Source organism: Polypterus senegalus, chromosome 17 (genome assembly GCF_016835505.1).
Source record: "Polypterus senegalus isolate Bchr_013 chromosome 17, ASM1683550v1, whole genome shotgun sequence".
In the NCBI taxonomy this organism is placed as follows: domain Eukaryota; kingdom Metazoa; phylum Chordata; class Cladistia; order Polypteriformes; family Polypteridae; genus Polypterus; species Polypterus senegalus.
Genome location: NC_053170.1, coordinates 7,546,388 through 7,573,235, shown reverse-complemented (window position 1 = coordinate 7,573,235; position 26,848 = coordinate 7,546,388). Strand labels below are relative to the sequence as shown.

General features: G+C 41.4%; 1 protein-coding gene and 1 long non-coding RNA gene across 3 annotated transcripts; one reads left to right on the top strand and one right to left on the bottom strand.

Annotated features, from left to right (window-relative positions):
* Positions 1–2,266: 2,266 nt before the first annotated feature.
* On the bottom strand, positions 2,267–16,412 carry tmem101 (transmembrane protein 101). The gene is made up of 4 exons (XM_039740289.1): positions 16,238–16,412; positions 7,815–7,995; positions 7,452–7,598; positions 2,267–3,002 (listed from the first exon to the last, which is right to left on the bottom strand). The coding sequence occupies exons 1-4, from the start codon at positions 16,366–16,368 to the stop codon at positions 2,694–2,696; spliced, it is 768 nt and encodes a 255-aa protein (XP_039596223.1). The 5' UTR covers positions 16,369–16,412; the 3' UTR covers positions 2,267–2,693.
* Positions 16,413–16,489: 77 nt separating this feature from the next.
* On the top strand, positions 16,490–19,591 carry LOC120517799. 2 transcript variants are annotated; one of them, XR_005631107.1, is made up of 5 exons: positions 16,490–16,758; positions 17,182–17,292; positions 17,487–17,561; positions 18,054–18,219; positions 19,249–19,591. It is a non-coding gene; the product is annotated as an uncharacterized LOC120517799 (long non-coding RNA). The 2 variants fall into 2 exon arrangements; XR_005631106.1 differs by having other exon boundaries at positions 17,182–17,330.
* Positions 19,592–26,848: the final 7,257 nt, after the last annotated feature.

Here is a 26,848-nt window from a genome sequence, read left to right as displayed (position 1 = left end):
GTGCTTATAACATGTCCGCGATCTTTTTGGATATGCTTATACGGCGAACTGCTACAGCACTGGGAGACTGCGATTGCTTTGGGACGCTCTTCCGTGTGTCGTCCCATTGGGTGGAATCCCACAAGAGTTTAGAAACTCACTCACACCAGCCATGATTCTTTTTAATTTATGTATTTTTACTTTATATTTTGTATTAATAATTTTTATATAATAGTTTTGGGTTGTGGAACGAATCATCTGAGTTTCCATCATTTCTTATGGGGAAATTCACTTTGATATACGAGTGCTTTGGACTGCGAGCACGTTTCCGGAACGAATTATGCTCGCCAACCGAGGTTCCACAGTATTGTTTTTACAGAAGTTCTGAAATAAAAGTAAAACTAATGAAATAGCAACAATTCAAAGATTAAAAAAAAAAAAAAATCTTAAAAGTGCGTATCCAGAAAAACAAAAACGGGGGATGGCAAGCAAAACCCCCTAGTCTATCTTTAAGAATAAAAAGCAAATATAAAATGTAACAGTTGAAGAAAGAGATTGCTAGACTCAGTCTCAGAAATTCAAAAATTGCGTTTTATAAATGTAGAGCTTTAAATTTGAAGGAAAAAAATGTGACAATTAACTTCCAGCCACCCATTATCCAATCCGCTATATCATAACTACAGGGTCACGGGGGGTCTGCTGGAGCCAACCCAACGCAGGACAAGGTAATATGGTATTACTACATATTCTTATCTCGCAGGCTGTATATCTCAAAAACTAGGCTAAACACAATCACCACTTTTTTGATGGGTGGGCTACTATCATATAGATGATATTAAGAAAAGAAAGAAAAAGAAAGAAAAAACAATCATATTTTTGTACCTTCCCCCAGCAAAGTTATTTGAAAACACTGTGAAAATAAGATTTTTCTCTAATATACAGAAATGGGAACCCATGAAGACATAACTACTTTCAGAATTTCTAATTTTTCTACATTTTTCATGTACTGTAACAAATTCGTTACAGTGATTTTTGTTTTTGTGCTGCATTTAAAAAAACTGAAAAATAAATATCTGATTGTCAGTGTTAAAGGGTTATAAAGTAAAGAATATGATAGATTTCAGAGCATATTATAAGTGAAAAAAGTCCCCACTTTACACCTTTCCTGGTTTAGGAGATATGTGACATCACATAAAGGCTTTAGGATGCTAAAGAGTTTTAGAACATGGGGGGCAACTTTTTTTTATTAGTTTTTGTCCTTCATTCAAACACACAAATTAAAAATGTTTCATATTTTTTAAAAGCCATGCAGTAACTTTTTTTTAATTGGTTGAATCTTAATGGAATGACCTGCACTTGATAATTCTTTTGGATATTACATATGTATTACATTCATTCATTTTCTTAACTTGCTTATCCGGGGCAAGGCCACAGAGAAGCTGGAGCCTATCCTAGCAATAAGATGGCACAAGGCAGGGATAATTCCTGAACGGGGCACCAGCCCCTTTGCATGCACATTATATATATATATATATATATATATATAAAAACATACACATGCAGGGTGAGTCAACATTATATTACATTGGCCACACACACACACACACAGGCTCCTGTTGCCAAAAGTCTGACTGTGCCAGTCAAAAGTGATGCCAGGCCCAGCAAACCACACATCAATGCAGTATCCGTACAAATCCTACATATTCAGAGGTCTGTATTGCAAAAATTACTACCAATTCTGAACACAGGAAAATGGGAGTCAGCTGCATTTTGCATTATTTAACCTGTTCCCCAAGCAATTAATCAGCCAGTCTTCAAACAAATGATTGTTCATTTCTGCACCCTTTATCATTTGAGGGAGATACAATGCACCTCCTTTTCTTTCATTTCATAATAACTGAATGGGAAAGCGAGAGGAGTCAGATGAGGTGGCTCGGGCATCTGATCAGGATGCCTCCTGGACGCCTACCTGGTGAGGTGTTCCGGGCACGTCCAACCGGGAGGAGGCCCCAGGGAAGACCCAGGACACGCTGGAGGGACTATGTCTCCCGGCTGGCCTGGGAACACCTTGGGATTCTCCCGGAAGAGCTGGAAGAAGTGGCCGGGGAGAGGGAAGTCTGGGCCTCTCTGCTTAAGCTGCTGCCCCCGCAACCCGACCTCGGATAAGCAGAAGAGAATGGATGGATGGATGGCTGGATGGATGGGAAAGCTGTGTGTCACTAATCCAGCACTGTGAAGAGCAGCAACTATACATCACCACTTTCTCCTGAGCAGCAGCACACATCAATGTTGTGAAAGGTCACTTTATCTGATATTTAAGAAAGCCTTAAAAAGCTTCCCAATTCATCTAAATTCAAGATATTGCTGACAAAAGTTTCTATGGATGATGTAGGAATTAATCAAATCAGCTATAAATTTGAAATCATACAGAGAGTGGAAATGACAAATACAATCTGATAAAAAAGACCACCATGCAATCCTCAATGAAAGCAAAGATCAGCCTGTGTCTATTAAATGCTTGTCAGCTGTTTCAACATCTTCATCTTGCTCTTTTGCCATACATGCTCAAAGCTATTTAATATGAAAAGTAAATTTCCCTGAAGGAGAGTACTTGACTCCTATGAGAACTGCGCAGTGCTACTGTAAACACCTGACTGAATCCCAAAAAAGCTGGTCAAGTCTATTGAAGTGGTCAGAGCTACGTGCAGATTAGGTCATCCATCAGTAGCAAGGATGAGTACAGCACCAAAGATGCCCACGTTTTGTCCCATTAACTTTAACTGGTTCCAGAATTCCACACGTCGAGTGTTGTGCCAGTAGCCAATATTTCCATCTATAAAGAGTATGATGAGCGGAAGCAGAGTTGAGAGGATCTGAGCAGCAATGCGGACATAGTAACCTGAAAGGAATGATAAGGCCACCACACCATAAAGGACAAACAGAAGCTGCAGGGTAATTTCACCACCAGGGATGTGGTCTAAGTAGGCCAGTCGATCCTCCTGACTGTGCTGCAGAGAGTAGGCCTTTAAAATGGGGGGAAAAAAAAAGAAGAACAATTAACACCAGCCTATGGAAAACTAGAAGAAAAAAAGAATGCAGAATATGGGCACATTCAAACAATTATGTTCTTGTACAAATGTACCCAAATCACTCTAAATTAACTGAATAAACACAAGAGTTATGTAAGGTGGTGTGTTGTAAGTAAATGTTAAAACAATCCAATGCATTATGTTAAGCAGATACATAAATCAAGCAAATTCTTTGTATTTTAAATAATGGGTGCTTATTATTCTGCGGTGGGCTGGCGCCCTGCCCGGGATTTTTTCCTGCGTATTATTTGTCAAACCAGCCAATTACCACAAGAGACAACAACATCATCTAGGCATTACACTTCTTGGTTTATCTCTAAATCTCACATGTTTGCCAAGGTTCTCCGCTATGCTACTGTCTCCTCCTTATTTTGGGAGCTGTTTAAAATGAAACCTAATTAGACATAAATTATTATTAAATGTTGAGGATTTTCCATGTATGTATGAATGAATGAGGAAGCTTAGACAGAAGGCTGAACTGAAAATGCTACAAGACAAACATTAAATCACAGGTTGCTTGCAAATGTTAAAATATAAAAAGCTGTATGTGCGCTCATTCAGTTCTTTACCAAGGGACCTGCAGATTATAGCCTAGCTAGAAGTGATGGCATGACAGAAAAAAAAGAAAAGATTAGCTGGTTGTTCAGTGCTGCGAATGACAGACATGCATGGCTTCTGCTGTTTTTCTTTGGTATGTGCCTTTGAATCTTATAAAACGTGAAAAACGCATCATATTATCTATGATCAATGTAGAGGGTCTAAAATACAGGGTGGGCCCTTTTGAGGGAGAACTGTGTGGGCTGTAGCGGAGGGTAGAGAGGTGGGGTAGGTCTCGTTTGGTAAGTTAGGCTCTACCATTTTCAGTACCCATCATGAGTTGGACCGGTGAACATCGGGGCTTTGTTGTTCAAGCGTATTATGAGAACAACTGTTCTGTGATAGCAGTGCAGGGAGCGATCCTTACACGCTTCGTGCTTGGTCGAAATGCATTCGTACCAGATCAGAAAATGATTTTGCTTTGGATTTCTAACCTTCGGGCAACTGGGTCCACACTGAAAAGAAAATCTCCTGGCAGACCTAGGACCGTTAGAATGCTGGAAACTATGGAAGCAGTAAGTTCAGCAATGGCCAAGGCGTTCAGCCTGTAAGCATGCCATGGCACTGGGGATATTCAAGTCGGAGTTTGAGGAGGATATTGCATCCTTACAAAGTGATGTTGGCTCAAGGAGTGAGAGAGATCATGCCAACCGCAGGGCCAGAAGTGCGGAAATTCTATATCAATGGAGCCATAAACAAGCAGAAATTTCACTACTGGGCTGAACATGATCCTCGTGTACTCCAAGAGTGACTGCTCCACTTTCCTCGTGTAACTGTTTGGTGTGCAGTTGTCAACTTTGGTGTGATCGGCCTGCATTTTTTTTGAGGAAGGTGGTGCAACAGTAACTGTGACCTCTGACCGGTATGTTGAAATGCTGGAGACCTTTCTGTGCCCCAAACTGGGCGATGTGGATACAGAACATGTGTGGTTTCAATAGGACGGGGCCACAGCTCACGCAGCACAACATTTGCTCGGAGTGTTGAGGGAAATGTTCCCTGGGCATTTGATCACTTTAAGGGAAGATGTGGGCAGATTTAAGCCCATGTGACTACACACACATATACATAGAAGCTGAGTATGCAGCACGGGGTCCTAGAAATTATTGAATTAATCAGAAAAAAACTGAAATGCAGATATGTCAGGTAATTGAATGGAACTACTGGTCTGGAATCCCTACAGATTTTATTTTCTTCTCCAGCCGCCTGGAGTTTTTTTTTGTTTTTTCTGTCCACCCTGGCCATTGGACCCTACTCTTATTCTATGTTAATTAATGTTGACTTATTTTATTTTCTTACTTTGGCTTTTATTTTTCTATTCTTCATTATGTAAATCACTTTGAGCTATGTTTTGTATGAAAATGTGCTATAGAAATAAATGTTGTTGTTGTGGTTTGTGCATTAGCGGCTAAACGACTGTCTTTCTTTGGAGGTTTCGCTTTGCCGACATGCTGGGCTCGCTTGTGTATCCTCAGAGGTGGAGCCCTTACCTTGGACTCCACCTCTCAATGCCGGGCCGGACAGACAGACAGACAGACAGACAGACAGACAGACAGACACGCACACACTTCCACGCACAGACATTTACATATAAGATATATACACCACATACCCCTGTGAAATCTACAAAAAAAGGGAAGATGAATTTAATTTACTGATAAATAATGTGATCAGTACGGATTGCTAAAAATCAGACTTTTGTGAGTAACAAATTCATATTTACTATTATTATTGAACTTTTTCAAAATCTTTATTGTTTAAAAGCCAAATATTCAAGTCTGTGGATTTTGAATAGATAAAGGAATGTACTTCGTGGCATTAAATATTTTTTAAATTGAAAACAGACATATCTGCAATTATTATAAGAATGCAATCTGCAACTGGAATCAAGCCACCTAAAACTTGAATGGACCTTGGTTAAACTTGAGCAACAATCATGAGAAGTGAAATGTGGAAGAGCTCATTTGGGGTGGTCTGTGATAAAATCCTTAAAACAACGGACTCACAAGCTGTTTGCCTACAATGGCGATAGAAACAGATGACCCTTCTAGATCGGCTCTGTCCTTCCATCCTATTCTAATTTTTCCACCCACTTCCCCAAACCACCTTTTAACTGTACAGTACAGTGATCCCCCGCTATATCGCGGTTCAGCTATCGTGCCCCCGCTACACCGCGGATTTATTAATACAATTGTTATTACTAGGTGGCTCTGCTCCCTGCTCACCCACCCCCGGGTTTGGTTTACCGGATAAACAATTTAAAGAGATTGTTATTTTAATGGGAATTGTTACAAATGCATTATTTTCATTTTTACTTTCTAAAACTTTTCTAAAAACAATATTTGTCCTTTATTTCATGCACCGGTCATGGTTAAATCTGTTTCTCACGGCACTTACAACGCTGCTCGCATTGTGTGGGGGGGAGGGGGTATAGGTAGTTTGGGAGATCTGAATGCATGCTAAAGAGATGTGATCAGTTCAGCTGGGGTCTTGCTGCTGCTGGTCAGCTGTGTGTTGTGCTTGTCGCACTTTGTGTCAATCACTTAAAAGCCTGTACAGCAGCTGTCCTTTTGCCACTTCGCGTCTCTGCCTCTCACTTTGTGAAGGGGGGGAGCCGAACGCACGCTAAGCAGAAGTAAACGGATCAGCTAATGGCTTTGTGCTGCTTCTGCCAAGATGCCTGTTCTGCTTGTCATTCTGCACGTTCTGAAGGAGGAGGAGTTTGAGGGCTGAACGCATACTAAGGAGAAGTGCTCGGATCATCTGCTGGCTTTCTGCAGCTGCTGCCGGCAAGCTGCGTATTCTGCTTGTTGTTGATTTAAGAGCTGGGAACAGCTAAAGTTTGTCTGCCAAAAACATTCCAACAACTGCTAGGTTAGATGTCAGTGAACTTGTTTTAAATTGTTAAAAGTCACCGTCTCATGGGTTTTGCTTCCTAAGGATGTAATGTCTAGTCTTGCGTGTTGTCAAAGTGTCTGTCCGAGATGATTTGGTCTCGATCGCGTCGCTAAAATGTCCCAAACCCAAGCCATATCTACCCTAAGCGGAGGCATGCTATGCTCCTGCCACTTTGCGTTGTGAGGGGGAGGAGCTGAATGCGCGCTAAGGAAAAGTGGACTTTTTGCTGCTTCCACATCCACATATCATATGTGTTTACAAAGTGTGTTTTAATACGTTTACATGTGTTTAAAGCATGTGGGATGGGTATTTTAAGGCCTAAACTATAAAAAAAAAGTTTATTTATATAGTCTTTTTACATCGCGGATGGGTCTGGAACGTAACTTCCGCGATAGGTTGGGGATCACTGTATAATCTTATCTTGATAAAACATTCCAGGTATACCTAAAATAAAACCCTCTCTATGGTCAAAAATTGTGCTGCTTTTTTTGATGCTTAATCATCTTTTATGATGTAGTCCTGCTTTACATGTTAATAGTAATTTCTTTTATCAAAAATAGTAAAAAAAATTTAGTGAAAATATTACTTGGCTCCAGGGAGTATCATCTGTACATTTTAATACATCTTGACAATACAATCTAAAAACTGGTTAATTCAATTTTGGGTCACAAGGGCCAGAGCTTATCCTAGCAGCATCAGGCTATTTCAGTGTCCGATTTGGAACTCCATTCAACCTAACTGGCGTATCATTGTGAATATGGGAGGAAAACCTAAGTAAACAAAAAAGGCCCATCGAGTCCAGTTAAATGATTCCTGCAAGAAGATACTCCACTGGAAGCAATGTTCCTTAACATTTGATAAACAAGATAAATCACATATTAGATTGCTCACCAAGCAGATCAAATATATGCCAATGAAGACTTGGCCTGTTGATTGTAAAGATCTGGTCCTGGGTTTTTGACGATACACCTCTCCTGCACCACTAGCCAGCACCAGGAAGCCACCAATTATTGCTATAGCCCTAGAATACATCCGGACCTAATAAAAGAAACAATGCAACTCATCAAGATCAGCCACCACAGAAATGCTAAATGTGCATACTAATTAATTCTGTTTGACTGGAAATGAAATTAAAAACTATCCCGAATGTGTTTAAACTTACAGAAAAATTAGGTTTAGAAAAACATTATGGAAAAGGGCAAACAGCTTAGGGAAGAATACTGGAGCAACCTGCCTCCTCTTAACTCATCTTACCTTCAGCCAGTCCCCATAATGCACTTGGCCTCCAATGTAAGAGGCATAAGAACTGATCGCCACTTGAAGAGCTGCACCCATAGCAAACCAACGGCGTTTCACTCCAAATGACATGAAACTGGCACACAGGACCGCCACTGCCATGTCTACATACAAGTAAGGCACCTGAATGTCTGGCCTCCTGCGGAAACAAGGCGAGAGTGTTAATAATGCACAAAAAAAAACATGACCTTTATAGACACAAAGTGTACATGGATTCAAGACAGGGAGGCCAGAGGTTCTTACTAGTAAGGAGTGAACCCAAAAGTTTGTAAAAACTTACGGAAATATTTGTAAACCTTGCTGAAGCCCACAAAATGCACTGAAGACAATGGGTTTGGGAGAAGTCTGATGAATATGCTGAACCGATTATTGTAGCCAAATATGTAATCCGAGATGTGAGGCTGCAGTGCTAACCACAGTGCCACCGTGCCTCAAACAACAAAAGACGCAGACATAATGAATACCACAAACACAATACAACAATTAGCCACAAACTAGTAATAAGTAAATAGAACATAGACCATTGTGCACACAGAGGCACACAAGTTCATGGAGAACCCACACAGCAATCGAAGACCCCCATGGTGGAGGGGAGGTCTCGATGAAACAAGTATGGTTTGAGGCACTTCCGTGGATAGGGGAGTGGGTGGATTTAGTGCATCTCAGTAATGCAATTAGGAGACCCGGGTTCACTTCCCAGGTTCTCCCTGCATGGAGTTTGCATGTTCTCCCGGTGACTGCGTGGGTTTCCTCTGGGTACTCTGGTTTCCTCCCACAGTCCAAAGACATGCAGGTTAGGTGCATTGGTGATTCTAAATTGTCCCTAGTGTGTGCGCCCTGTGTTGGCTGGGATTGGCTCCAGCAGACAGACCCCTGTGAACCTGTAGATAGGATATAGTGGGTTGGATAATGGATGGATAGAGTAGTGCTTGCAACCCTTACAGCAAGTATGCATGAAAGTTCTGCGCATGGCTGCTACACCTTTGTGATATCATGTAGGCCTTGCAAAGCATCATGGTATTTGGGGGAAAAAAAAGTTCACCTAAGCCAGCAGCACAGCAAAGTTCTAGGTAAATATTCAGTGGGCACAGCATATTCACCATGACAAACGCTTTGCCGAAGTTCACCAATCGATACTAGTTCTTACACCCATTTTGTCCAATTACGGCATTTGTGTTAATTCTTTCTTTACGTTGAACCTTTGATAATGGACACATCTGTCAGACTGAGTGTGTGGGTGATTTTACAGCCATAAAAAAATCATAACATACAGTATAACTTAATCAATCCCAATCAGTGCCGATACAGTTTTATGGAACTGTTTAATAGCATCCTCACTTTTTATTCCTAATGGTCTGCTATGGCGTGGTGCTGAGGTGTCACCCTTTGTATGGCTAAACTCTGGTCCTAATCTGGGATCCTAAGTTGGTTTGTCGTATGGCGGGTGAGGCAATGCGGTGTATCAGCGTATGCTCCTAACCTAACCTCTGGTATGGCAATGCATCTATACAGATGAACAATAAAATGCAGCATCTAAAATTATACTTTTTATTACAAGGACTTACTTGATATATTACTGGAGCTGAGACATAAGCAGTAAAGGGAGCACAGGAGACGTTAGATGTGGCAGACACGTGAATATGGAGATGGATGTGTGGAGTTATAAAGAAGGACAAAATAAGAAATGAGACAATCAGAGTTACAACAAAAGTAGGTTGGAGTGGCTTGAGTCGTGTGATGAGGACAGACAATTAATACGTGGGCAAAAGAGTAATGGAAATGGAATTATAAAGGAAGAGAAAGAGAGACAAAGCCAAAAAAGAAGTGGAAGGATAAAGTAAAAGAAGAAGCAAAAGGGTCTGACTGTGAAGGAAGGTTCAAGACTGAGCTTTATGGAGAAAGTCTAGCAAGCACATCAACCCCACAAAGAAGTGGGAAAAGATGAAGAGGAAGACGAAGAAGAAGAAGTACACTTGATATAATATTGTACTGTTTGTAAATGTGTGTTTTGTGCAATTTGCATTTCACTACGTGTTGTTAAATTGTGCTTACCTCATATCTATGGATGTAACACCAATGGAAATGTTCCCTGGCAATAAAGTTCAAAAGCTCATTTCATTATGACTCAGAAAATGTCACTGAAGTTTTTGTTTGCACTCAATCAGGACTGTTCCTAAATTATGACTAATGTAATTGTCGTTTCTTTCTCATATGTTATGCCTTTTGCTGTGATTAGTTTTTAAAACTAAATCTTTGTCTCTCTAATTATTGTTTCTTTAGCAGACACCTTTATCCAGGGTGATTTGCAAAGCAAAGTTACAATACAAACAAGAATGAATGGATTGAGCCAGTGTTTCCCAACGTTGGTCCTGTGGCCCTCCCCGTGGCTGCAGGTTTTTCTTCCAACCAGATTCCTAATCAGTGACAACACCTGATAGCACTGATCTTATTTAATTAGCTGGTATTATTTTTCTTTTAATCTACATTCAGAAAAGCACAGCAACAGGATTGTTACATTTAAAAAACATTTAGAAATATTTCTGGTTTTGCTGTTGATTTAAATGCTTTACTCTTTTGTTGATTTCATTCTATTTTGCCCTTTCTCTGTGCATTGTAGCTTATTAATGACAATTAAAAAATGAGCAAAGCAGGCACGCTGGCAAACAACACAGAATAATCAAAGGCTGCAAGTACTTTAGCATTAGACCCACTAATTAGTAAATAATGGATTAATTAAACCAGTGAAAGGCAACCTTTTTCAAGTTGCGGCGCACTAAGTCCAAAAATTTTCTTTCGCGGTGTACCTGATGGACTGCCTATAAATAAAGTCGTGACGACACAATCTATGGACAATCGCCAATAAAAAGTTCATTTTACCAGTTTGAAAGAAATTTTATTAATAAAATAATCAAAGGATAAATCTTCCATCCATCCATTTTCAAACCCGCTGAATCCAAATACAGGGTCACGGGGGTCTGCTGGAGCCAATCCCAGCCAACACAGGGCACAAGGCAGGAACCAACCCTGGGCAGGGTGCCAACCCACCGCAGGACACACACAAACACACCAAGCACACACCCACGGGCCAATTTAGAATCGCCAATCCACCTAACCTGCATGTCTTTGGATTGTGGGAGGAAACCCACGCAGACACGGGGAGAACATGCAAACTCCACGCAGGGAGGACCCGGGAAGCGAACCCGGGTCTCCTAACTGCGAGGCAGCAGCGCTACCACTGCACCACCGTGCCGTCCGAGGATAAATCTTGAATTTAATTAATGTGAACGTTGAGATTGTTTTTCAGCACATATGAGATTGATGCGAGGATTAATTTTCGAAAGACAGACGCGCATTTCCTTGTCGATCATTTGAAGTCTCTCGCGTTTCTTAGACTTCATTTCCATAAATGTTCCGTTATCTGTTTTTCCAACATAAAATATTTTTTAAACATTATCTTTTTAATCAACCAAAAGTTAAAAAAAACTAGCAATTTTAAATATCTTACAAAGGTTTTCGTGGCGCCCCTAGAAAATTCCACGGCGCACCGGTTGCCCGACAATGAATTAAACAATTAGAACACCTGGAAAAGTAGAATGAAAATCAAGATGAAAATATTGTTAAAAAGAAAAAAAATTACATTATTCCCATATAACTGCTTGATACATTTTAATATATATATTTGACCAAACTTAGTTTTCTAATTTCTATATTGTTCCCAAAACACAGAACTTGGGAAATAACACATCACTTAATTAGCCCAGGAGTTCAATTAAAAACAGAAGCTGGTTGGAACAAAAACCTGCAGACACAGGGGGTAACCAGGACCGAAGTTGGGAAACACTGAATTAAGGTGTCTGCTAAATACAAGCCTTTACAATTTACGCTGTAAAATGTAAATAAAACCAAAAGGCAAGGATTTGCAAATCTCATAAAACCATATTTTACTCCCAATAGAATATAGATAACATATCAAATGTTGAAAGTAAGACATTTTACTATCCATCCATCATCCAACCCACTATATCCTAACTACAGGGTCACGGGGTCTGCTGGAGCCAATCCCAGCCAACACAGGGCGCAAGGCAGGAAACAAACCCCGGGTAGGGCGCCAGCCCACTGCAGGGCACACACACACACTCCATACAACAAGCACATATTAGGGACAATTTAAGATCACCAATGCACCTCTTTTTACTATTTCATGAAAAATAGCTTAATCTGAAATTGATGGCAGCAAAACATTTCAAAAAAAGTTGGCATGGGGGCAACAAAAGGCTGGAAAAGTATGTGGTACTAAAAACAAATGGCTGGAGGAGCATGTTCTAACTAATAAGGTTAACTGGCAACAGGTCAGTAACAGGATTGGGTATAAAAGAGCATCTTAGAAAATCAGAGTCTCTCAGAAGTAAAGATGGGCAGAGGTTCAACAATCTGCAAAAAACCGTGTCTACAAATTATTGAACAATTTCAGAATAACGTTCCTCAACATAAAGTTGTGAGGATTTTGAATATCTCATCATCTGCAGTACATAATATCGTCAAAAGATTCAGAGAATCTGGACAAATCTCTGTGCACAAGGGACAAGGCCAAATATCATTATTGGACGCCCGTGATCTTTAGGCCCTCAGCTGATTCTGTCATGGAAATCACTGCATGGGCCCAGGAACATTTCCAAAAATCATTGTCTGTGAACACACTTCACCATGCCATCCACAGATGCGGGTCAAAGGTCTACCATGCAACGAAGAAGAAATATGTGAACATGATCCAGAAACACCACCATCTTCTCTGGGCCAAAACCCATTCAAATGGACTGAGGCAAAGTGGAAAACTATTCTGTGGTCAGACAAATCCAAATTTGAGAAAAAAAAAAAAAATCTTTTTGGAAATCCTGGACACTGCATCCTCTGGACTAAAGAGGAGAGGGACCATCCGGCTTGTTATCAGCACTCAGTTGAAAAATCTGCATCTCTGATGGTATGGGGGTGCCATTAGTGCCTATGGAACTGGCAGCTTGCACAACTGGAAAGGCACCATCAATGCTGAAATGTATACACAGGTTTTAGAGCAACGTATGCTCCCATGCAGACGATGTCCTTTTCAGGGAAGGCTTTGCTTATTTCAGCAAAGACAATGCTAAACCACGTACTGCATCTATTACAACAGCATGGCTTCGTACTACAAGAGTCTGGGTGCTAAACTAGCCTGCCTGCAGTGCAGACCTTTCACCAACTACAAACATTTGGAACATTATGAAACACAAAATATGACGAAGACGACCCAGGACTGTTGAGCAGATGATATCTTATATCAGACAAGAATAGGACAACATTCCTCTCCCAAAAGTCCAGCAACTTTTCTCCTCAGTTCCCAGACATTAATACAGGTGCCGGTCATAAAATTAGAATATCATGACAAAGTTGATTTATTTCAGTAATTCCATTCAAAAAGTGAAACTTGTATATTAGATTCATTCATTACACACAGACTGATGTATTTCAAATGTTTATTTCTTTTAATTTTGATGTTTATAACTGGCAACTAATGAAAGTCCCATATACAGTATCTTGGAAAATTCGAATATTTTGAAAAGGTTCAATATTGAAGACACCTGGTGCCGCACTCTAATCGGCTAATTAACTCAAAACACCTGCAAAAGCCTTTAAATGGTCTCTCAGTCGAGTTCTGTAGGCTACACAATCATGGGGAAGACTGCTGACTTGACAGTTGTCCAAAAGACGACCATTGACACCTTGCACAAGGAGGGCAAGACACAAAAGGTCATTGCTAAAGAGGCTGGCTGTTCACAGAGCTCTGTGTCCAAGCACATTAATAGAGAGGTGAAGAGAAGGACAAGATGTGGTAGAAAAAAGTGTACAAGCAATAGGGATAACCGCTTGTACCCTGGAGAGGATTGTGAAACAAAACTGTGGGGGAGATTCACAAAGAGTGGACTGCAGCTGGAGTCAGTGCTTCAAGAACCACCAGGCACAGACGTATGCAAGACATGGGCTTCAGCTGTCACATTCCTTGTGTCGAGCCACTCTTGAACAAGAGACAGCGTCAGAAGCATCTCGCCTGGGCTAAAGACAAAACTGCTGCAGAGTGCTCCAAAGTTATGTTCTCTGATGAAAGTAAATTTTGCATTTCCTTTGGAAATCAAGGTCCCAGAGTCTGGAGGAAGAGAGGAGAGGCACAGAATCCACGTTGCTTGAGGTCCAGTGTAAAGTTTCCACAGTCAGTGATGGTTTGGGGTGCCATGTCATCTGCTGGTGTTGGTCCATTGTGTTTTCTGAGGTCCAAGGTCAATGCAGCCGTCTACCAGGAGGTTTTAGAGCACTTCATGCTTCCTGCTGCTGATGAACTTTATGGAGATGCAGATTTCATTTTCCAACAGGACCTGGCACCTACACACAGTGCCAAAGCTACCAGTACCTGGTTTAAGGACCATGGTATCCCTGTTCTTGATTGGCCAGCAAACTCGCCTGACCTTAACCCCATAGAAAATCTATGGGGTATTGTGAAGAGGAAGATGCAATACGCCAGACCCAACAATTCAGAAGAGCTGAAGGCCACAATCAGAGCAACATGGGCTCTCATAACACCTGAGCAGTGCCACAGACTGATCGACTCCATGCCACGCCGCATTGCTGCAGTAATCCAGGCCAAAGGAGCCCCAACTAAATATTGAGTGCTGTACATGCTCATACTTTTCATGTTCATACCTTTCAGTTGGCCAACATTTCTAAAAATCCTTTTTTTGCATTGGTCTTAATTGATATTCTAATTTTCCGAGATACTGAATTTGGGACTTTCATTAGTAGTCAGTTATAATCATCAAAATTAAAAGAAATAAACATTTGAAATACATCAGTCTGTGTGTAATGAATGAATCTAATATACAAGTTTCACTTTTTGAATGGAATTACTGAAATAAATCAACTTTGTCATGATATTCTAATTTTATGACTGGCACTTGTATATTGTTGTTAAAAGAAACTTTTTTGAGACGTGTTGCTGCCATCAAATTCGAAATAACCTTATTCTATTCTTAAAATGGTACATTTTTCTCAGTTTAAACATTTGATATGTTTTCTCTTTTCTATTGTAAATAAAATATGGGTATATGAGATTTCCAAATTATTGCATTCTGTTTTTATTTACATTTTACACATTTTACCATAACTTTTTTTGTAAAAAATATTAAGGGGAAAAAAGACCAGTTTAGAACACTGCTACTTTTTTTCTTTTTTTGCTATTATGGAAGAAAATCAGTTTAAAAGTGTGATTTGTTGTACAAATATAACGACTGATACTTCAGTAGACATCTTCAGTGATGCTCCTGGAATCATCGGCTGTTTCATACACCCTCCCGCAGGCGACCATGCTTGAGCTGATCAGACCCAAGCTTGTGTCCAGAAGTGAAACTAGCTACTCTGCCCCCATGGCACTCCTGTCTCTCTGCCATATCAGTGGTGCGGTGGACAGCTCTTCTTCTCCTCCCTCTCACAATGCCCAGCGAGAAAAGGGCTCAGAATAGGAATCGGGCTGCAAACCCTCTGCACCCAACTTCTATCGATAAACATTTTGCTTTCCAGCCACTTTGCCGACACTCGCTGATCAGACCGGCATACTTGGTGAACTTCCACTCAAATGATTCATCCAGATGGTCTTACAACGTTACTGTCAACTCCACGAGTACAACTTGCTTTGTGGATCTGGAAATCAGAACGATGCCACGTCTTAAGCTGGTGGTCGCAACGTGCGGAGAGGGCACAGTATTCACGGTGTTGTTCTCACGTGCGGTCATAGCTGCTAATAAGTCGAATACAAACTAACACGTTTACATTGATTGAAATTTTTGTTAAGAAAACGTAATAACAAGTCGATACATTGGAGGCAAACATCGAGTGTCGATTGCCACCTCTACGTCTTCTTTTCCAACCTAAAACATCGGCACCTTAGTATATAGATACGAGTTTTAAAATGTTAAAACAGTGAAGAATCACATTGAAACCCACAATGAAATGAAAAAGTTAGGTAATTAAAAAAAATGATTCTTGCTTTCTTCGTGCTCTTCAGTCTTTACTGCTGAACAGACTAAAATGTAACACAATAAAGGAAAGCAAAAAGCAAATGGGGAGCCCCGAAAGGCTTTATGCAAAAATCTCGATTTTACATACAGACTAATTTATAAAATTTCCTTTATTTGCATTAACACTCTTACACGCACTTCCAGCGTCCTGAGCTTTAAAAGAAGTTACCGGCTGCCCCCACCTGGTAACTTTGGAAGCACATCGGCAGTTGTGAATGGCAAGTCAGCAGCCGCTTCGTGTAACCCTCGGATCCCGCCCGCTTTTCACGAATACCTCACACGTACCTTTTGACTTCGGTCCGTTCAGCAAATAGCATCAACATGCAGAAACAATTCCAGAATCCAAAACGGGTCAGAATGATTGCGCCAAACCTGCACAGCAAACGAAAGATCTTCTTCCGGCTGTCGGCAGCCATGATTAGCGTAAAGAGATGAGACGCGCCTTCTGTGGTCACGCCTTTTCCGGTAGTGACATACACAGCCAGTCAGCACTAAAGGCGCGCATGCGTAAAATGTTTACTGTCACGACGATGTCCAATCCATGCTTCTTATTTTACGAGATTTGCATCGCGCATGTGCTATCTGCTTTTATAACGTCTTGAAAGAATATTTGTCATCCTGAAGAATTTAACACGATTCGGACACAGGCGGAGTGAAATAAAATAAGACGTGTGTCCGTGAACTTTAGAATGTTATTTTTTTTACTTTGTGACCCAGCTATTTGTACGCACATCGTATTGATATAAAGGCGATAAGGATTTTCGTTTTCAGTTGCAATACGACCTACGTAATCCCGTAATTTAAAGGTAAACGTCATAGTATTCTTCTGTATTAGGTTTAACGGATTAATAAATAAATGTCATCTTTTTCGTAACACCATGTTAACATTTGCTTATATATATATATATATATATTACATTTGTCCACAAAGATAAACAGTGTAATCTAGGGGTCGATTTAGGAATAGAATTAGAAGTGCACGTCTAACACTAGACGGGTGTAAAGTGAGTCCTCCAAAGCCATTAGTAAAGTGTGGTGTGTGTCTGATGTGACACGATGACAGGGCTGGGCACCTGCTGTTGTGACAAGTCATTAGGATGAGTACATACATATATACATGTAACTGAAATATAATGGGAGAGGGGTTGCTCATTAATCATAACTTACTTTATATTGCTGCAGTTAGAAAAACAATGCCCCTTTTAGTGTTTTTTTTCTCGACCCGACAGGATACCCAGCGGTAATCAGCCCTCCGAGTTGCTGAACAGATGCCATGTACCCGAATTTCCGAGACGCAACTGAATGTCTTCTTCTTCTGCTTTTAAGATTCCCAGTTCGAGGTGATGTGCAGTTAATCTTAGATGTGCTGTCTCTAGTGGTAAGACTGTTGAGGCTTTCAGTTTTATAAGTAATTTGTGCACAATTCCTGCTAAGAATTCCCATATTTATTATTTGATCTGTAATATTTTGCTGGCTTGAAAACTGTCATCTACATTTGTTTATTCAGTAACTAACACTGGCTTTTTAATTGTAGACCAGAAATAATCCGTGTGTGAATCCTCACAAACACAGTGAATGAGGCACAACAGTACCAACAATCACAAAACAGGTATATTGGTTGATGTTGCAAAATAACATTTGTTTTCTTACGAAATTGTGCTTTGTTGATGGATTTTTAAAGAACCTAAAAACTTCATTTTAGCCTAAACATAGCTAAGGCAGGAGAGAAGAACAAAGCTGTCTGCATGTAACTGCACGTGAGCACATCACATTCGAAGTTTAGATATGTAGAGATTGTAACACAATGTCTACTGTATATGAAATGTAAAAGAACAAAAAGTGATGTGACATATGATGACAGTTAAATCTGGGTTCTTTCAAAATCCAACAACAAACCACAGTAACTTAAAAAATATATATTATTATTTAGAATTTACTCTAAGCAGACCTTTATCAATTTTGGTGGTTTAGTTTCATAATGCCCTACAGGTGTACCAAGAAAGGAGGCAGATGAAGAAGAAGGGTACATTTTATTAATGTTTGAACTAAGTGCATGGACATTGTATACTTACTATTGTGTTTATCTTTCTAACTGCTAAAGTTATGTGGAGGAGTCTGGCCATGTTATGGAGCAGCAGTTAAAGAAAAAGAAAGGACAGATGTGTGGCATGTTGAAGTAGTCGGTGGCCCTCTTGACCAGCAACCCAAGAAATGTCCATCTAAATCTCTGGTGTGGATCTACTGTATCTTTGCCAAGTGATCACGAGGTATCGGCCTGTTTTTTTAATGACTTTTTCTTTTCCCAACTTCTGAAAACTGTCTCAGTCTCATTGCACTGGCTGCCAGTCTCATGTAGGATTGATTTCAAAGCCCAATTAACTATATATAAGGCTTTTGAGTATTGTAGACCCCACTGGTATTTTTGAGTATCTGTCACCTGTGAAAACTGAGCCCGGATCACAGACAGACACCAGGACACACAGAAGTCCAAAACACATGCTGTTTTTATTCTCCCTTTTAGCACACAGCACAGTGCTCCCAAACAACCACAATTACTCAGTCCTTTTTCTTTTGTTTTCTTTTCTTTAACTGTCTCCACTTCTCTCCTTGCAAGCTCTGTCCTCTGCCTCCTGACTCCAGCTCCATGAATGAAGTGATGTGGCCTCTTTTATATTGCACCCGGACGTGCTCCAGGTGCACCCTGATGATTTTCCTGCAGCACTTCCTGGTGTGGCAGAAGTGCTGTATGGCCACCCAGAAGCACTAAAGGTGCACCCGGAGTGCTGCAGTCCTTGGCTCTGGAACCATCCAGGAGCCCCCTGGCTGTGGCCAAGGGCCCCCACATTGTTGTGCTTCCAAGCTCCAAGCCCGTGGCCCCAATGTAATTCGGGGGGTTGCCCTCTTGCATCCCGGGGAAGATATTGCCTCTGTCCCGGTCCTTCCCTTCTCCAGGCGTCTCGGAGTGGCAAGGTCCCCGGTCGCCTGTCACACCTCCTACATTTCTTAGTTGACTCTTAGCTCCTCAAACAATGCTTTGCTTTTTATTCCAAGATCAAGAGTAAAAACTGGCGAGGCAGCTTTCTATACTCGAGCAACAAAAATCTGGAATGCTTTGCCAATGGAGAAGTGCCAGGCTGCAAATGTCAAGCATTTTAAAAAAACTTCAACAAGCAAACTTTTCTTTTTTGCCTTTTTTTTTTTGGATTACTTGTCATCAGTTGTAATAGATTATATGGCACTGAATACAATTTGTAAGATTTGCACTGGGCAGTAACCTCTCTTTTTTCTTTTTCCAGTTTATTGCAGTGGTGCCCTGCATCACTGCCATCTGTTAAGTCAACTCCAAATGCCAGTGGTGTTGGAGAGAAGAAAAAGTTCACAGGATACCCTGAAATTCTGATTAGACGAAGATGGCTACCTTTACACTTCTCATCAAGTTTTAGAACACCTGAGTTTTTTTTCCTGTTTTTTTTTTTAAATTTAATCAGTTGAAATGCAGTGAATGACCTAAAATGGCGAAAAGGTAAGCAGTAAACCGCTAGAGTTTTAAATTTAGAATTCATATTAGCAAAAACTGAAAAAAGGAAAGTTTAGAATATTACAAATGGGCCTTCTTTGGGGAACAACTAATAGGTTACAATATACAGATGTTCTGTAGAAATTAAAGTAAATGAAGCCTTGCAAATTGAAGCAAACAGTTTACGCAGGTGTCCCAACTTATGTTGATTATTTAAAGCAAAGCTGAAACACACTGTGTTACCTCACCCTCTGAAGTACTACTTGGACAATATTACACTGTACAAAGTTGTAAATTCCAGTAATAATGGCAAGAAAACGGCAATTAACGAGTGAAATGAGACAGAACATTATTACCCTTAGAAGTATTGGCCTTTCATTTAGAGAAATTGCAAAAAAATTCCAAGTGTCAGTGAGTACAGTATCCTACACAATCCAAAGGCAATTGGAAACTGGAGGAAGTTCTGATAGGAACAGATCTGGCAGACCCAAAGTCACAACCCAGTCAGAAGACAAGTTTCTGAGGGTCACCAGCTTGCACGATAGGTGCCTCACTGCACAACAGCTTCAAGCACAGCTTAACAGCGGTCGAAAAAGGCAAGTCTCGGTTTCTACTGTGAAGAGGAGACTTTGTGCTGCAGGTTTGACAGGGCAAGTGGCAGCAAGAAAGCCATTCCTTAAAGGACAACATAAAAAGGCGAGGCGATCAAAAATGTTACCACGGCATTTTGCAGCACCACGCAGTTCCTTCAAGTCTGTGTCTGTTACATCAGGGGTTCATCCTCCAGCAAGACAATGACCCAAAACATCCATGCCTCCAGGATATGTCAGAACTACATTAAAAGAAAAGAACAAGAAGGTCCACTTCAAAACATGGACTGGCCAACACAGTCTCCACACTTAAACCCCACTGAGTTATGAACTGGACAGAAGGGTGGAAAGAACGTAACCTGTGAGTGCAACACATTTGTGGGAACTTCTGCAATAGTGTTGGGAACATTTTTCTGACCAATATTTGAATTCCCTTATAGAAAGAATACCATGTGTGTGTTTGGCTGTTACAGTCATATGAAAAAGTTTGGGAACCCCTCTCAGCCTGCATAATAATTTACTCTCAAAAAAAAAGATAACAGTGGTATGTCTTTCATTTCTTAGGAACATCGGAGTACTGCGGTGTTTTCCGAACAAAGATTTTTAGTGAAGCAGTATTTAGTTGTATGAAATTAAATCAAATGTGAAAAACTGGCTGTGCACAAATGTGGGTCCCCTTGTCATTTTGCTGATTTGAATGCCTGTCACTGCTCAATGCTGATTACTAGCAACACCAAATTGGTTGGATTAGCTTGTTAAGCCTTGAACTTCATTGACAAGTGTGTCCAATCATGAGAAAAGGTATTTAAGGTGGTTAACTGCAAGTTGTGTTTCCTTTCCTTTCCTTTGACTCTCCTCTGAAGAGTGACAGCTTGGGATCCTCAAAGCAACTCTCCAAAGATCTGAAAACAAAGATTGATCAGTCTCATGGTTTAGGGGAAGGCTAGAAAAAGCCATCTCAGAGGTTTAAACTGTCAGTTTCAACTGCAAGGAATGGAATCAGGAAATGGAAGGCCACAGGCACAGTTGCTGTTAAACCAACCTTAGGTCTGGCAGGCCAAGACAAATACAGGAGCGGCAAATGCGCAGGATTGTGAGAATGGTTACAGACAACCCACAGATCACCTCCAAAGACCTGCAAGAACATCTTGCTGCAGATGGTGTATCTGTACATCGTTCTACAATTCAGTGCATCTGTATGGCAAGGTGATGAGAAAGAAGCCCTTTCTGCACTCATGCCACAAACAGTCGCTTGTTGTACGCAGATGCTCATTTAGACAAGCCAGAGCCATTTTGGAACAAAGCACTTTGGACTGATCAGACACAGAGTTATTTGGTCATAACAAAAAGCGCTTTGCATGGTGGAAGAACAACACGGCATTCCAAGAAAAACACCTGCTGCCTCCTGTCAAATTTGGTGGAGGTTCCATCATGCTGTAGGGCTGTGTGGCTAGTTCAGGGACTGGGGCCCTTGTTAAAGTCGAGGGTCGGATGAATTCAACCCAATATCAACAAATTCTTCAGGATAATGTTCAAGCATCAGTCACAAAGGTGAAGTTACGAAGAGGTTGGATATTCCAACAAGACAATGACCCAAAACACAGTTGGAAATCTACAAAGGCAATCATGCAGAGGGAGAAGTACAATGTTCTGGAATGGCCGTCACAGTCCCCTGACTTGAATATCATCGAAAATCTATGGGATGATTTGAAGCAGGCTGTCCATCAAATTGAACTGGAGAGATTTTGTATGAAGAATGGTCAGAAATACCTCCATCCAGAATCAAGACACTCATCAAAGGCTATAGGAGGACAGCGTCTGGAGGCTCAAAGGAGCAAAAGGAGGCTCAGCTAAGTATTGATGTCATATCTCTGTTGGGTGCCCACATTTATGCATCGGTCTAATTTTGTTATGATGCATATTGCATATTTTCTGTTAATCCAATAAACGTAATGTTACTGCTGAAATATCACTGTTTCCATAAGGCATGTCAGATATTAAAAATCTACAAAGGCATTCATGCAGAGGGAGAAGAACAATGTTCTGGAATGGCCATCACAGTCCCCTGACTTGAATATCATCGGAAATCTATGGGATGATTTGAAGCAGGCTGTCCATCAAATTGAACTGAACTGGAGAGATTGTGTATGAAGAATGGTCAGAAATACCAACGTCCAGAATCCAGACACTCATCACAGGCTATAGGAGGACAGCATCGAGAAGCTCAAAGGAGCAAAAGGAGGCTCAGCTAAGTACTGATGTCATATCTTTGTTGGGTGCCCACATTTATGCACCTGTCTAATTTTGTTATGATGCATATTGCATATTTTCTGTTAATCTAATAAACTTATTGTCACTGCTGAAATCCTACTGTTTCCATAAGGCATGTCGTATATTAAAAGGAAGTTGCTACTTTGAAAGCTAAGCCAATGAGAAACAAAAATCCAAAGAATTAAGAGGGGTTCCCAAACTTTTTCATATGACTGTATATCAGCAAAAGGTGGCTATGTGACAAATCAAAAATTTGAATGAAATCTGTGTACACTTAATGATTGCTGGACTTACATTTTTCTTTCGCCATTGTTTGTTGTATGGCTTGATCTCATGAAACATTAAGACATTAAACTGCATGCAGTTCCATTAAAACTGGAAAAACGGAGGTGTTCTAAAACTTTATGGCTGATAGTGTATGCGTATGTCTGTTGGGATGTGCAGAAGGGGCTGAGTGAGCTTTGGCCTGGGGACCCCCGTTGGTTTATTATCTCCAGCATCCTTGACAGCTGCACGTTTGTCGTTCTTCCTGGCCATTTGACCTTGCATTGTATTTATTAAAAAGGACAAGGCCATCTCCATTTGCGTCTTCATTACTTTTATAATGCCTTCAATTTTCTTTGTAACTGTATTTTTTGTAGAGCAATTTGAGCTGCACTTCAAAGAAAAGGTGATATAGAAATATTTCTGAACAAATGTTAAGGGGCTAATTAGGAAAAATATCAATTTAAATATATCAAGATGTTTATGGTGCATTACTGGATTGTAACTCTTTGACTTTTAAATATTATCTTTTTTGAAAGCATAATTTTAATGTTCATAAAGCTAAAGTGGCATCATCCCATTTTTTGACAAATTTAATACAGTGGTGCCTGGTACTTTCAATTTAATTCATTTCAGGAGGCTGTTTGAACTCTGAGTCGTTCAAAGTCCAAATCAGTTTTCCTCATTAGAAATAATGGAAAGTGAATTAATCTGTTCCCAGACCAAAAATAATACCCATTTTTATAAATTTAAACAGCAAATGCATATAATTTAAGGTAACAAAAATAACAATTAAATGCCCTAAATTATAATTTAAAACATGAAAACAATAAAATACCTAAAATTGCATTTAATGTACCTTAGTAAGGAGTGGTGATGTCCTGTGCATCGCTTTCATGCTGTCAGGGATGCCAGGGGCCATGACCCGGCCGGGACGTCATGAGGGACCGAATGTGGGTCTGTGCCCACCCTGGATCACGTGGGGGTCGCCTTCCTGGTTGCTCTGGGGGCCATGGGTACAGGGCATGGAAGCTCCACCCTGTAGGGGCCCGTGGTCACCGCCAGGAGGCGCCCAATGCCTTGGGACCTGTTACCCCAGCACTTCTGCCACACCAGGAAGTGCTGGGGGGGAAGACTTTGGAGGATACCCGGAGAGCTGCCGGGAGAACAGCCGACACTTCCGCCACGCTGGGGAGTGGCCAACGGGGGAGTGTCGGAAGCGCCTGGAGCTCATCCGGGTCATGTATAAAAGGGGCCGTCTCCCTTCATTCGAGGCTGGAGTCAGGAGGCGGAAGGACAAAGCTCAGGAGAGCTGTGGAGGCGGCCCGAAGGAAAGGCATTGAGTGGCTAGGACTGTGTTTGAGGGTTTGTTTGTGCACTGAACTGGGTCTGTGTGACCAATTTCATAATTGTAAATATTGTAAATAAACGTGTGGTGGTTGAGAAACAACATGTCTGCATGTCTGTGTCCGGGCCAGGTTCACAATGCTTCATGATAAGTTCCTTTTTCATCTCAACCGTCGTAATACAACAACCTTCCTCTTTGGCTTTGTTGCCTTCTACACACTTGAATGGCATGGTTAATAGATAGGGGTTGTCTATATTTATTGGTGTATTTGGTTTTATATATATTGTAAATGCCACACGGGCTGAACGGGCATCCCTACCAGAGAAGGGGATAGCTGCTTACCTGGAATGCTCCGAGCAGACAGATGGGCATCCCGACCAAGAGGAAAGAAGGAGCCAGACCTGGAAGTGATGGCCGGAGAAGATGGACAGACAGCCCACCGGAAGTGGAAGATACTGCTGTGTTTTTTTTAATTGCCCCAGGACAGGAGATGTCAGCAGCTCTCCATATCGGCTCCTGTTTTATCTTGGTAGAGTAATATATTTTGCTCTACTTTCCCCTATTGTGTTATTAATATGTAGTCTTAGAATGCCTAATCTCACAAACTTACCACTGTTTATAAGGTATTATAAATTAGATGTAGTAAAAAGACAAGCAGGAGTTAAGTTACACATAAAATAAGGTATTACTGATAATATTCATAAATAATAACAAAATGCAAAGTACATTAGAATATTGGCAACCATACAACCTGATTAAATGGTGATGTGTAATTCAGGTGGCACACAGACTTGTAGTTACTTAATGTTTCTAGTTAGGCATCATTGGTGCTCAGCTTTTAGCCACATGTCTGTTCAAAATGGCTGAAGCTGTGCTCTTCATTGTGTTGTCTTCAGTTCACAGTGTGATGGTCTTCTTCAGTTGTTAGCAAGAGAAAGATACTTCTACATCATCACAGGTTAGCAAGAGAGATGCTTCTTTCATCATATGCTGGTTAGTAAGAGAGAAAGAATGTGGTTGAGCAAGCAAATTTATAGGTTTTCTGTCCAACCCCTACAGCCAATAGGACATCATGGTACTTAAAGGCCTCTGAGACAAGCCAATTCCAAACAGCCATATCTGACCAATGGGGGGGAAATAGTACATCTTAACACCTGCAACCCCCAACCCAAGACCATATGTTAAACTAACCTGGCAGTGTGTGCGGGTGTTGAAAGACTTTAGCAGAGAAATACTCATCAAACTGCTTTAAGACACATCCCCCAAATCCTGTCGTAAAATTACAAAGAAACTTAGTCGTAAACAGGGGGGCAAACATGAATGCCTCTAACCAAAGTAACACTAAATTACATTGCTTTGCCTAAATTATAAATAAAGACATACAAAACATTTATCAAGTTATATGCAAAATCTTACATCACAACAGCTCCTTTTTGGGAACCAGTAGGTAATACTGGGAGTTGTAGTACAGCAATACAGCCCTACCACAAGGGGGTGCGGTCTGGAGATACGTTTCCCAAAATGGGACTTCTGTATGACCCGGAAGTACTTGCTTTGGGTAGTGGCCCTGGCACTGGAAGTACTCCTGAGTCCTTAATAAAAGGGACCGTAAAAAGGGTGGCATCTTTCTTGGGAGCTGCACGGGATGCCCTGCACCAAAAAATTTGGAATGGTGATGACAGTCCGAGTCGGTCTATCCATTAGTGGCGGCATTCATGAAAGTTAAGGAGCGTGTGCTCTGGACACCAAGGGGCACGTGTGGTCCATAAAGATCTAGTTATGTAACTGAAGGGGTGCACACTCTGATACAGAGGGTGTTGTGAGTCGGGTGTCCCAAAAGCACAAAAGTCCCAAAATACTTTCAAAGTTGCCTTCTATGGAGGAAATACTGTCAAATGCCCGACTAGAAACAAAAAAGACATAGAATAATCTTTATGAAATAAAAAATGAATTTAAGCCAAGGCTCCAAAGAGCACAAAAAGAATTGCCTGAGAAGGCAAAGCATTCCACTGCAAACAAAATCCCAATACAGTCGATGTACAGGTAGGTGGTATAACCTGCTTGGCATTGCTGCCTGTCGCACCTCCTCCGGTGCCCATGGATCAGCTGCAGGGTCTTCAGCTAGGAACCACCATTCTCCAACGTTTCGCTCCTTTAATCGCTAGAACGCCTCCTGGTGGCGGAGCAGTGACAGGGACGTCTCCCTGTCACCCCCTGCAGCTGTTATTGGGGTTATTTGTTCTTTCCCCAGCTCCTGTCCTTTCTCCTCAACCAGAGCCAAAAGCTGCCTTTCTCTGCCTCTTCTGCCAGATCTTTAATGGCCTTTCTTAGGTTCCTTCCAGTCACCCCTGCGTCCCTCAGGAGGCGTGTGGTTGACAGCCCCACATACCCTCGGCATCCCACCTCCACTGGGTAGATGGTGGTCTTCCAGCCGCCTCCCTGCACTCCTCAGCCAGCTCGGAGTACTTGGCCTTCTTGCGCTCGAAGGCGGCCTCTATCTCCCCTTCAGATGGAACGGTCAGCTCAATGAGGTGCACCGATCTTACTTTGGTGGACCACACCACAATATCAGGGCAGAGAGATGTAGTTGTTATCTCCGTGGGGAACCTCAGCTGTTTGCTGAGGTCAACCCTCATGTTCCACTCTTGGTCGGAGGAAAAAGGCATCGACATCTCTCTTGGCCTGGTGTAACTTTGTCCCCCCTCTTCCGTGACAAAGCTGGTACAGTCCTCTGATAATGGTGGTCCTGTGCTGCCCTGTCGACGCCCCTCCAGCACCTCAGCCAGTTTCCTCAGGACTTGGTCGTGGCGCCATCTGTAGCGCCCCTGGGAAAGTGCGATCTTGCAGCCTGACAAGATGTGCTGGAGACTTGCATTGGGCGCGTTGCAGAGTGCGCAGCTTTCCTC